This window comes from Haemaphysalis longicornis, unplaced genomic scaffold (assembly GCF_048455015.1).
Source record: "Haemaphysalis longicornis isolate Haplotype H1 unplaced genomic scaffold, Haemaphysalis longicornis Haplotype H1 scaffold_10, whole genome shotgun sequence".
Lineage (NCBI taxonomy): Eukaryota > Metazoa > Arthropoda > Arachnida > Ixodida > Ixodidae > Haemaphysalis > Haemaphysalis longicornis.
The window spans coordinates 79,191,659-79,203,437 of record NW_027526204.1 but is presented as its reverse complement, the minus strand read 5'-3'; the positions used below and the strand labels follow the sequence as shown (position 1 = coordinate 79,203,437).

General features: G+C 48.1%; 1 protein-coding gene across 1 annotated transcript; it reads left to right on the top strand.

The window, feature by feature from the left end:
• Positions 1–289: 289 nt before the first annotated feature.
• LOC144158826 (TNF receptor-associated factor 6-B-like) lies at positions 290–10,157 on the top strand. The gene is made up of 2 exons (XM_077689987.1): positions 290–621; positions 8,482–10,157. The coding sequence occupies exons 1-2, from the start codon at positions 337–339 to the stop codon at positions 9,574–9,576; spliced, it is 1,380 nt and encodes a 459-aa protein (XP_077546113.1). The 5' UTR covers positions 290–336; the 3' UTR covers positions 9,577–10,157.
• Positions 10,158–11,779: the final 1,622 nt, after the last annotated feature.

The following is an 11,779-nucleotide window of genomic DNA, read 5'->3' as shown; positions in this document are numbered from 1 at the left end:
ACAGCGCTGGACAGCGTTATTTCTCTGAGCAGAAATAGAGACATCCGCTCCACTTTTCAAGAGTCCGTTGTAGCGGCCAAGAGAGCAATAATAGCTGTATACCTTTTATAAATTTTAGCTGACACGAGCGCGCTATCAGAGTTCAGTGATAGCGTTGTTCCCGGCCTTCGTTCGAAGTCTTTGTGAAGACAGAAACAAACACCGCGTGAACGACCGACAGTGGCAACGCCCACCGACCAGCTATCAGCCTATCAGCTTCGTTTCCGCTGAGAAGGACAGCAGAAGCAGAGGGGCGGTTGCTTCACCCCGCACTTTTCTGTGAATATCACTTCAGACATGGCTGCCGGCGGCGTGAAGTGTACCGTGTTCGGATTTGACTGCTTTTTGGATTGGAGGCCCACTATTTTTCTCAACGCCTTTCCGCCCACTAGGGTGTGTAGCGTCTGTGATCTAGTGCCTCACGCGGTAGGCTTGCTGCCATGCCACCATGTCCTCTGCCCTCGATGCTACAACAAGTGCTGTGAAGGTCGACGCTGCAAGTGTCCGCTGGACAAAGCCGTTCACGAACAACAAGATCTCGTCTGGTCCATGTTCACGCAAGAAAGCATTCTGGAACGCAAGGTGGGTTGTAATACTTTCCAGTTAAGTGCTTTAAAAAACCTGAGACCTCGGCACCGGTGAGGGGCCAAAACACAACTCGCTCAGTTTCTTAACCTTAGTTTGCGTTTTAAAAGAAGTCCCGTTGACTGGTGTTATGAACTGCGTTCAACGAAGCATTTGTTAATTTTAGGTTGGCTCACTCTAAAGTTGTAAAAAGGGCCGCAGCCTTTTCCTGTTTAATAATACGTGATAGAAAGATCGCGTAAACGTTCCTTCGGCGCTACCTTAGCAAAGAAAGTACGCCCGATTGCAAGAAGAGGGTTTTCTCCCTAGTGTTCTTGTGGCTGTGAGTGATAAGCTGCTAAAAGGTGTTAAAGGGCGTGGTAAACGTAAGGTGGGTGTTGGTTTTTTGGAGAAGAAGAAATATTCGCAGTCATTACGTACATACACAGGATGGCGGACGGACTAAAACTGCAGGTTCCCGCTATAGTGTTAAAGTGGTTTTCAAGGCTCCAAATAAATTACCAGAGATTTGCTTACTGGTGGCCAAAAAACAAATAGCAAAGGTAAGTCAGTTAATAATGAGTGCCCTCTGAACCACATATACAAGTACGGTGCCATTTCAGTAGGTGTCCTGTATCGTATTTCGTCGTCTTGAGGTTTCAACAGCGGAGCTGTATAGGCGATCCAAATCCACCCGCCGAAAAATCCTCGCACCAAGAAAGTTCGAAACCTCACGAACAAAATCATGCACCCCTCCGTCTAACTACGGCAATGGTTGTACGCCAAGCTTTCTCGTGATGGATTCTTTGTTTGTCGTATGAGTTTTCCCAACCACTTCAACCATGTCAAAATTTAACAAACGCATAGACGCCGGGTTCATAACGCAAGGGACCCAGGTTGTATTCCGAACTGTTAAAGGGCGTTTTTCATTGATTTCCCCCACGAACATCCATCATTATTGTCAGAGAAAGTTGGATTTCCTGCAGGACGTTTTCGCGTTACAGACGCATCAGTGAGAATACCAAAACCACGTTTTCAAAAATGTGGTTAGCGGGGTCCCGAGATCCCTAGAATCAAACCTCGGACCTATACGCCGACAGACTGACAACCTCACCCTTGGGCCACCCCAAATTTCCCGAGGGGTACCGGGTTAGCCACGGCGGCGAACATGTGCAGCCAATTTGAAAGAAAAAAAATTACGCCTACCTCCCCTCGCGGGAACACTGGTGTGATGCGACGCTGAGGGGGGTTCAAGCGCATGCGGAGAGCAACCGTAGACCAAAAGGCCGCCGGAGAGCGGCACACCGGTTATATGCGCAGCCCGCCCGAAGGAGAGCAGACCGCGGATTGAGAGAGTACTGCACATGCGCAGCACCACACACCGCGCAGCGCCGCCCGCCGGCGGAATGAGAGCGCGCTGGGCCGCACACCCGCAGATGTTGAGAGAGACGCACTGGCGCACGCGCCGGCGCCAGTCCGTCTGCCGCGGCTATGACGAAACACAATCCAACACAATCCACTTTAATCCAATCTAAATCCAATCCAATCCAAGTCAAGCAAAGCAAAGCCAATCCAATCCAATCCAATGACCCTCCCGAGAGAGTGTTCGCTATCGGAGAGGAGAGGGGGAGAGTGGCTGCGGACAACGGACGCACGCAGGAAGGCAGCGGTGCGGACAAGGGGGGGAGGAGAGGGGGAGAGTGGAGGATAGACGCAGCCTTGCGGACAACAACGAACGCACGCAGGAAGGCAGCGGTGGGAACAACAACAACGGACGCACGCAGGAAGGCAGCGGTGTGGACAACAACAACGGACGCACGCAGGAAGGCCAGGGCCGCCGACAAGAGATGCTCTCAGCGTCGCATCTAAAAACGCTATACCGTTGTCGCAATTGAACCTTTGTCTCTTGCGTTATGAAACCAGCGTATATCCGATGATATATCACTGCATTCCGTGCACACAGCATTTCCGCAGGGTTCGTAGGGCGGCCGTTGGCTTTAGACTTGAACGCGGGTTCTAGCACGTGCTAGGGCGGTTCACGTTGGGAGAGATCTGTAAACCGTCGGGCAAAACGATCTGAGCCTGGCAGACACGAAGAAATTTTAGAGGAAAGTTCGGAAATAAGTGTGAAGCGATGGCATACGGAGCGGAAACTTGGCGCCTTACTCGACAAAATAAAAGCAAACTTAGGTCGGCTCAATGGGCCATGGAAACAATAATCATCGGAGTAACACTTAGAGACAGGAAACGATCTTCCTGGAAAAAAGATCTAACTAGAGTAGAATTTAACACAGTTGTTATAAAGTAAAAGAAATTGACTTTACCTGGCCACGTCGTAAGGCGAAATGACAATCCGGGGAGTACCTGGGTGACAGAGTGGACACCGAGAGATGTGCCTATACTCGGGGACAACTTTATGTGACAATGGAGAGACAGCTTTGGGGTCAGGAGGGAGGGGGAGCTATCTGCTTTCTGTTACTCCGCCAAAGGCGTTCCCGATAAACTAGTGTCGGTTTAAGTTTAAGCGTGACAGATACGCATTTGTTACAGCGCACTTACTCGCATGACCTCCGTGGTTGCGTGCGCTGAACCACGATCCCAGAGCATGCAATCATATTGGCATCTCCTTCTCCGGGCTGCATTTGTTTGTAAACACAAGCCAACGCTTTTACTGGAGAATTAACAGCGACCGAGGACAATACCACCGAACTCTGTATCGTTCAGAAGGGAAGTGAATGTTGTTAGCGCTGCAGATTTGATGGCAAGCACTGATTGGTAAACTTTTATACAGCTCAAAGCTGCGCACCACCACGACAAATGTAGCGTACTTACAGAGCACGCGCGCTTACGCGCACGCTCGCTTACGCCGGCCAACTGGCTAACCGATCGGGTTGTGGAGACGACAGAGAGTCCTAGTTGCCTTAGACTCACTTTGAAAACCATTTGCTTCGCCTGTTTTGACAGCCTATGCTTCTTATACCTGTGCTACACGGCCGTTTCAAAGGCCTTCGGAAGGCCGTTAAACCAATTGTCTATTCAGTGAGCCATTTAAATACATAGGGTGAATTTCCAAGGGAGCATTCAACTGAAATGTGAAAGTGCCGTGTAGCACATGCAATAGGCTACTTAAAGAATCCCGCCATCTCCACAAAGCGAATGATGATGAGAGGGGCGAAGCTAAACTGCTTATCGGTAAAAACGTGAAACATTCGCCCACGCATCATATAAAGACTCGACACGTCAAGCTCTCCACCGCTCCGTTGACAAGCCAGTCGACGACGTCGATGTTTGTGGTGATTATGTAGGGCTTGCTTGGGATGATGAGAATCTCCGTGGGTAAGTAGGGGAATCCGGTGTGTGACATTTTAGCCACCTTGGCCGTCGCCTTCTGCAGAGCGTCTTGTGTCGCGTACCCCCGGTAGGTGTCTTCAACTCGCAGGTGACGAACAACCTCCTCTTCTTCCTCTCCTCCTTGTTGGGTAGCAACGAAAGCGTTGAATGTTTTGACCTCTTCAGGCAATCTTTGGTTGGCCAATCCCTAGGGGGATCCTGTCACAATCATCATCATTCCGTCGTGTATGGCAGCAACGAGGGACGGGACCGGGCCCCCGCAAGAGTCTTGAGCTCGCAGGCGAGGCAGGACAACCTCTTTTGCTTCGTCTCCTCCTTGTTGGGTAGCAACGAATGCGTTGAACGTTATGACCTCTCCGGCCCATCTTTGGTTGGCCAATCCCTGGAGGGGGGGGGGGGGGGGGGGTCCTGCCACAAACAGCATCAATGTGCCGTGTACAATGTGCCTTGTATGCCCGGGTCAGTGCCCGAGCAAGAGGAGCTTCGCCCCAAAAAATGCAATCCGAGAATGGAGTGGCAAGATGCCAAAGGCCGAAGACGACGACGACGGCTCCATTTTTTTCTGAAGAGTACTGATGCGACGCCAGTGGCGACAGCCAGAACCAAAAAAATCAGAAAATTTAAAAATAATTATCTCTGTCTCATATGTTCTGGCTAGTAATTTAGTGGAATTATCAATCCAAAGCTAAAACATACGGACAATATGTTTTAAGAGCGAATGCTCTTTATAAGCGACCCCAAACCATCCACCGCCGGCGTCGGCGGCGTCGGCGGCGTCCGCAGTGCTCTTTAAAGAAGAAACAGCATCCGGCGCCAGGTTTCGATCCGAGGACTTTGCGGGCCGCAGCCCGACGCTCTACCGAATAAGCCACGGACGCGACGCTGATAATGTCAGTAACGCGCCTTATATCTTTAACGCATTCAAACTACGTCGTCAGCGGCGTGCGTTGGCGACTCAGCGGCGTTATAGCGGCTTGATAACTGCGTGGTGTACACGTGATACTACAAACCCGATGGAAGAGATGGAAGAAAAGGCCGCCGGGCGAGGCGGTGGGCTGCGGGGTCCGAGCGCAAGCGCCGCAAGCGGGCCGACAACCGTGCATTCGCACTTTCACATTCTCCCCCTCGGGGAAATGCGGGGGAATTTTTTGAATTGCTTAGGCTACAGCCAACCAATCATTTTTGTTGAGCTACTTTCAGGTGCGCAGCGATACAGCATGGGGCGGTTCTGTAGACGTGACTGCATTGCCACAGAAAGTTGTTGCCGAGTAAAGAAAAAGACAAAGGCCAAATACTCGATGGAGGGACGAAATACGGAAATTCGGAGGCAAGAACGAACTCGAGCGGCGGGGCCAGGAGCGGTTGGAGGTCGATGGGAGAGGCCTTTGTCCTGCAGTGGACCTAATGGGCTGTTGATGATTCAGCCTTGCACCACTAATGCAATCTGCACCAATTATTTTGTTATATAGGTGAAACCGGTCATTGCGTCAAAAAAGGACTGCGCGAGCATCATCTCTCTATTCAGAATTCTTCACTTTGAAATAGGGCTTACCTCTGCGACTGGTGTAGTTGTTCACCTGCTGTGTTTGACGCAACCACCTAGTTCAATCATGATGATCAATATACAAGAGAAGTGTCAGAGGCGGCTTCCATTTTTAAATATCGTTATTCTTGCGTCAGACAACCTTCAGTGACGGTGCACAAAAGGAACGTTTCTTATCTTGAAGGGCGCGTGACTTGATGAGATGCAGTCCTGCAATTGCCCTCTTCTGGAGGTGACCTCATTGACATGCAGGCTCGGTTCTCTTCAGTACATGTTTCCCTTTTCAATAAAAAAAATCACCATCTTCCTATAGGAGAACCCTGAGTAGTATGCGAAGCAGCCATGGGGTCGACGTCATTTATACCGCGGAGCTACAAGGGCGCCCCCAGCGGAGTATGCAGCGGCTACCGTCGCGCCTCTAACCCTAATGTGTTTCGCATTATCGCAGGCGGAGCCGCAGGTGTTGCCGTTCATTGCGCAATCCCGGGGAGGAGAGGAGTTTCGGTTTCGGAGAGGAGAGGAGGAATGCCGGAGAGGAGAGGAGCGTCGTAGAGGAGAAGATAATTCCGGAGAGGAGAGGAGATGAGAAAAAGGGAGCATATGAGTGGGGGAGGATGCGCATTCGCAGGGGGGGGGGGGGGGGGGGGGGGGGAGTGTGGAGGCCGCACAACGGCGGAGGGAACAGGCGCGACCATAAGCTGCTTCGCATCTAAAACATCATGTGGGAGTGCACGGCTGTGCTTGCCTTCTTTCTTGCCGCGTCTTTCGTGCCCTAGTTTTTCCCAGTGTGATAACTTAGTGCCTAGTTGCTATAATGATTTTGTGTTGCGGATGCGCCCATGCACAGCCGACGCCTGAAGCATTCTTTATGAGATGAGCCTACCTGGGCGCCCTTCAGACTTGTTTGTCATAATTTATTTACACCCCGATGAGCCGCAAGGCGAATGTAGGCATCGATTGATAGGTGTGTGTTTGCTGCGCCAGTGTGAACATACGTTGGGGAAAAAGGTGAATAATGTTTGTAAAGGCAGTATTATAGTATGCCTCTTATTGACGCCGTGAGGAAAAGTTGGAGTATGGCAGCAAATTGCTGATTCGATCACATCGCATTGCAACAGCGAGCGACAACGAGACGTGAACAATCAAGCGTAGACAGCCACCTTCGAGAGTTTAGAGAGCGACGTTGCCAGGGTGACGTAACTTGAAGAGCACGTCGGCATCTACTTCCGCAGACGCACCGATTCATGCACAGGGCGCCTGGACGGGTTCCATGGCTTTTATAGACGCGTGCTAAGCCCCAACGGCACGGTGTAAGAGGAACGTGCGAGAAACGCCACGTTGCGGCGCTTGTGAAACCGGAGCAAAGAACGCGCATCAGGCCGTGCCTGAAGTCGCGAAGAAGAGGTACGACAAACTCGCGATAGCTAAATAACCACAAATTGACTTTGAATTAGCTTCCGTTTGGTTTGCGGAAACATCGACAAAGTCGCTACGACAAAGGCTTTGTGTTTTCGTACCCATCGCGTACTATGTGTAAAATTTTATAAAGCATTTTAATGAGTGGCCCTGCGTAGGCGATCAGTCTCTGCTCAATGTCAGGCTCGAAGCGCTCTCCAGAGCTTATGTTCGCTTGAATTTGGGAGAAGTTGCTTCGATTACACAGTGAAAACAAATGCTTGCAACGTCTTCTTTCTGAAGAGATGGCGAATTCGCGTTCGTATAAGTGACGTGAATGCGTCCGGTAATATTGCTGGGCCGATTACTTGCAATTCCTGCAGCGCTACTTTTATTTGCCTGTTCAATACAGATGGGCGTACTGCCCGAATTAGATCAGTAGAGATATACGGCCATTAACCAATGTAGGTTGGTTTCCCGCTGGGGTTTCACGTTACACGGATGTTGCATCGTCGGCGGTTTCTTCATCGCACACACACAGTAAATCTGTTCAAAACGGCACACATACATCCCCTTGCCAGTGGAAGGGCGCACGTGGCATATATTCTATGGAATGGTCTTCCACGATGAAGGTGTAACATTTTTATCATTCACCAACGGCAGCGCGAAAATACACTACCAGACAACGGATGTTTTCTGGTTGTATGTGTAAACGCTAATATATGTACTGTATATCATATAAAGGAGCAAAACGTGACCTGTAGCTTTTAGCCGTTACAAATATAGCTACCATGTTGGCCCGCGATTTGTCTTGAGCAGTTTCACGTTTGGTATATTATAACAGCCATTTGCCACCTTAAAAACACTGCAGATGTTCCCATTCGTCGTAATTTCAAAATAGCTTGAAGAAAGTATCCTTTCTGAATAGATGTGCTCTGTACATCACAAACTGACCCTTCATAAAGTACACCAGGACATGAGCACTACACCGTCTCACTAACAAAGCGCTACGGTATTTCAGACTGGCGTTATCTCTGCATAAAAATGCGAAGTTTTTTAACACGCAACCAAACTGGCAGTTGTTATTGAGACAAACCTTGGTTATTAAGCGAATTCAATGGTTGCATTGTACATCAAGGTCCATCCGGTAAAATTGGCGAAGTGGCATTGATTCTTTGTAATTTTCGGCGTGATTGTATTTTTCTAGCATCACTGCACTAAAAACAAAATTTAACACATACTAAATCCACAGGCAAATTGCTGCAAAAGGCGGCCCTCGAGAAAGATAATTGTACCAGTGTAGTAACGGAATACTTTAGTTTAGGCTTGTGGCAGTGTTGCATTTCTTAGGTATAAATAAGCGTTTAGACTCAATGAGTAGACAGCTGGATTCCACTAATTGAATTTTCTTCCCCGGCGTCTTTAAATGTATATTGTTGAGTTGGTGAAAATGAACACAGGTATGGATAATTACTGCCGAATTTCCATAGAACGGGTACGGTTAGCGATGATGCACCCGTCTAAAAATCGTAACATCTCTTGCCCTGCCTCGGGTTGCACATCGTCACACGAATTTCTTTCTTGCGCAGATTCACTGCTGGAACGCAGGGAGCGGTTGCAATGCTTCTGGCCCGGCGTCTGAAATCATCGAGCACTTCGACGGCGAGTGCAAGGTCCACCCTGTCACGTGCAAGCGCTGTGGTCAACTCATTGTGCATGATGCTATGGTGGAACACGTTGAGGCCATGAACTGCACGAGAAATTGTAGTGGAAGCAATTCTGCGCCAGAAGGCGTGCTTCCGTTTGACTTTCCCGTATTGGAGACATTGCAGTCTTGGGAGAACAGACTAGAGGAGAGTACGCGATTAGGCTTGGCAGCTATGGAAAGCGTCCGGGATGCGCAGACCTCACTGGATAGACATGTCACTGACGTCACAAGAACTGCAGCAGCGCAAACGACCGACCTTATTGGTGATCTTAGGACAACACTGACGAGCCAAAGTCGCGAAAGTACACAAAAGATACTTGCGGCATGTACGAAAGCAACCACTGGCATTAATGTCTTAACGAAAACTTATAAGAGTAAGACAAACGAAACCGATAAAACCTTGAAAACACTCAAGTCGTGTGTAGAAAGAAGCATGGTGCAGATCAAAAAACAAAGTGACGAAATGCTTACAGTTGTGAGGGATGTGTCAGAAGCAATCTTGCAAAATAAGCTCACCAGTTCAATGCCCTTCGAGTGGACGATGGATGGCTGGTCAGAGTTCAAAGAAAGGGCTGACCAGGAAGGATTCGCAACATGCTACGCTGAAAAACCAGAGTATTTTTATGGATACTTGATTTTGCCGGGGACTAAAATTGCAGAAAAAAATGGCGTAAAGTGCCTTTGTTTGGCTTTCAAAATATTGGAAGGGATATACGATGAGATCCTGCCTTGGCCGTTAAAGAAAGCCTTTTATTTCGAGGTTATTCATCCAACTGACAAAGAGAAGGTGGCAGTTCATGTTGTTGATACAACGTATTCCTCCGATCTTCGAGAACTTGGAATGCCCACAAACTCGGCAGATAACGGCTTAGCGGCCACAAGAGGCAAAGAGATCCAAAATTTAGAGACCAACGGTTACATGAAGGATGACAAAATCTTGCTCAAGTTGGAAGTTCTTCGTCACAAGCGTCCATGAATGCCTGTTTTGAAAGACCTGGAACCCACATTGACTACGTTCGCAAGGCCCCGTCATCCGCATAATCCTCTAGCTAACGTGATATGCTTTATATTTACGTTTCTTTTACTGTTATTTACCGTGCTCCGTTCGGTTACATTTATATAACCAAGAAACTTCCACGTGCCCATATTGTGCTGATTCCGCGTTTTTGTATTTTTCTCAAAAAACCTGTTCCGAGAACAAACAACCTGCTACATTGTTTGTCTACATCAGGCCGAAATTGATGTCTTCAATCCTGCTATTTTTTACACTTATAAAATGAATAAACTGCGCCAATACCTTCTTCTCTTTTGTTGTATAAACAATTTTATCTAACTATATGAGTGCACCCGGAAACAGCGCTGAACCGCCTTGGAGGTAGCAGTGTCAAGGTTAGTAGTATAGAGGTACAAGCAGGCACACGCAAAACAGTCTAATAAAGATGAGTAATAGTTTGGATCCGTTTTAATTACACATGCAGAGAAGCAAAGAACGTAAGATAGGGTGAGATTATGGAGAAATAAATATGCAACAAAATCCAGCAGTCTACAACGCCAAGGAAAGCATTTCTTCAAATAATTGCAATGATTCGCATAGTAGGTGAAGTTTTCAGAGAGGTTTACAAGGCCCATTATTGATATACGCTCACGTTTAAGATATTGTCACGAGACGAAGAAGCGGCTCTGTGGGGCGCGGAACCTGCGCTGGCTCTCTGGTAGCCGCCATGTACCTCAGATTGTGTAAATAGATCGCTGAACATGCACCATGGTTCGTCTCATTTGTTCTCCCGCCGCGCCACAATATTTTGAATTATGTATTTCTTCGTTTTTTAGAACCCGTTCGACCATCGACCCTTGTCGCCATTCAAAATTTTACAACGAAGGAATGTGTTAACTGCGCCATCTATGCATTTTTGTTTTTTGCAAATGCACGGCGTTCCATGTTGGGCCCTTTTTCACTTTTTAGCCTCGTTTCCGTTATTCTTTTCAAGCTATCTTTCGGTCTTCGTTTACAGGAGAGGTGTATAAGATTCATAGTTTTGGTATTGTGCGTTCCATTTTAAATCTTATTCCATTGTTTTTTTGATTTCTGGTTTTTTAAGTCAGTTCGGCAAATTATCTCAACTCACGCTATTTAAACGAATAAGTGTTTTATATCCACCAATTATGCAATTAGGCAAATGCGAGCAGTTACACGCTTGGCCGTTTTTTAACCAATTCTTATTCGTGTGACTAGGGAGTTTTCGTATAGCGCTCGCTGCTTTCGCGTACACGAAAGGTGTAATTTTTGCGGCACGCTACGTCTGCGCCGCGAAGTAAGTTTTAGTGGCGTTTCGTGGGTTTTGCTTTGCGAAACGCTATCGCCTACGGCGCCATCTGTTGATCCGAATTCGAAGCGACTCACCCATCTGTCCGAACAAGCACCTAAAATGTTTCACGATTACCCAACCAGTGGAACCAAAAGCCTCCCATAAGCGTTCAATACAAAACGTGCACAAAATGATAGAAATATTCTCCTACATAAGCACAATATATAGCGGCAGTATTGAGGCACCGAGATTACTTGTTTTGCCGATCACACGCAACGAGCAGAACTGAACGGCCGGGTTTGACATATACATTTTGACTCGAAAACACTCGAGACATTCGTTTCAAACAAACGCGGAGTAGCGATGTAACTGCTTGCACTTGGAAGACAAAGCGCAAGAATAAAATGCGATGTTTTGCCTTCAGCACGTGGTAAACTTGACTCAATTCAGGCGATTTGTGGTACCGAACTGCAAGTCGCTTCACTCTTATGCAAGCCGAGAATGCTTTTACCCGCGCACACTGGGTTATGTCGTCACTAATGATAACGAATTCCGTGCATAGCAAGCAAAGTCCACCCGCAGGAGCACACCATCGCCTTCCACCGTGAGCCGAACGCGTCAACAGCAGACACACAGCTTCAGAAGCCGGCGTGCAGGAGCATTGTTCGGGCAGCCAGCGATGCTATGTTAGAGTCGCTCACCGCGAGAGAAACGTGCGAACAACGGGACTTATTTAAGAAAGCAGGGCAAGAAACTTGGTGCATGTTCTATAACATGAAAATTACTACTCACAGAGGAGCCAAAGCATTGAGGTGCTCCGTACTACCTGCCGCCATGTTGTAAACTCAGGGATACGCGAGGGCCGTAGCGTAC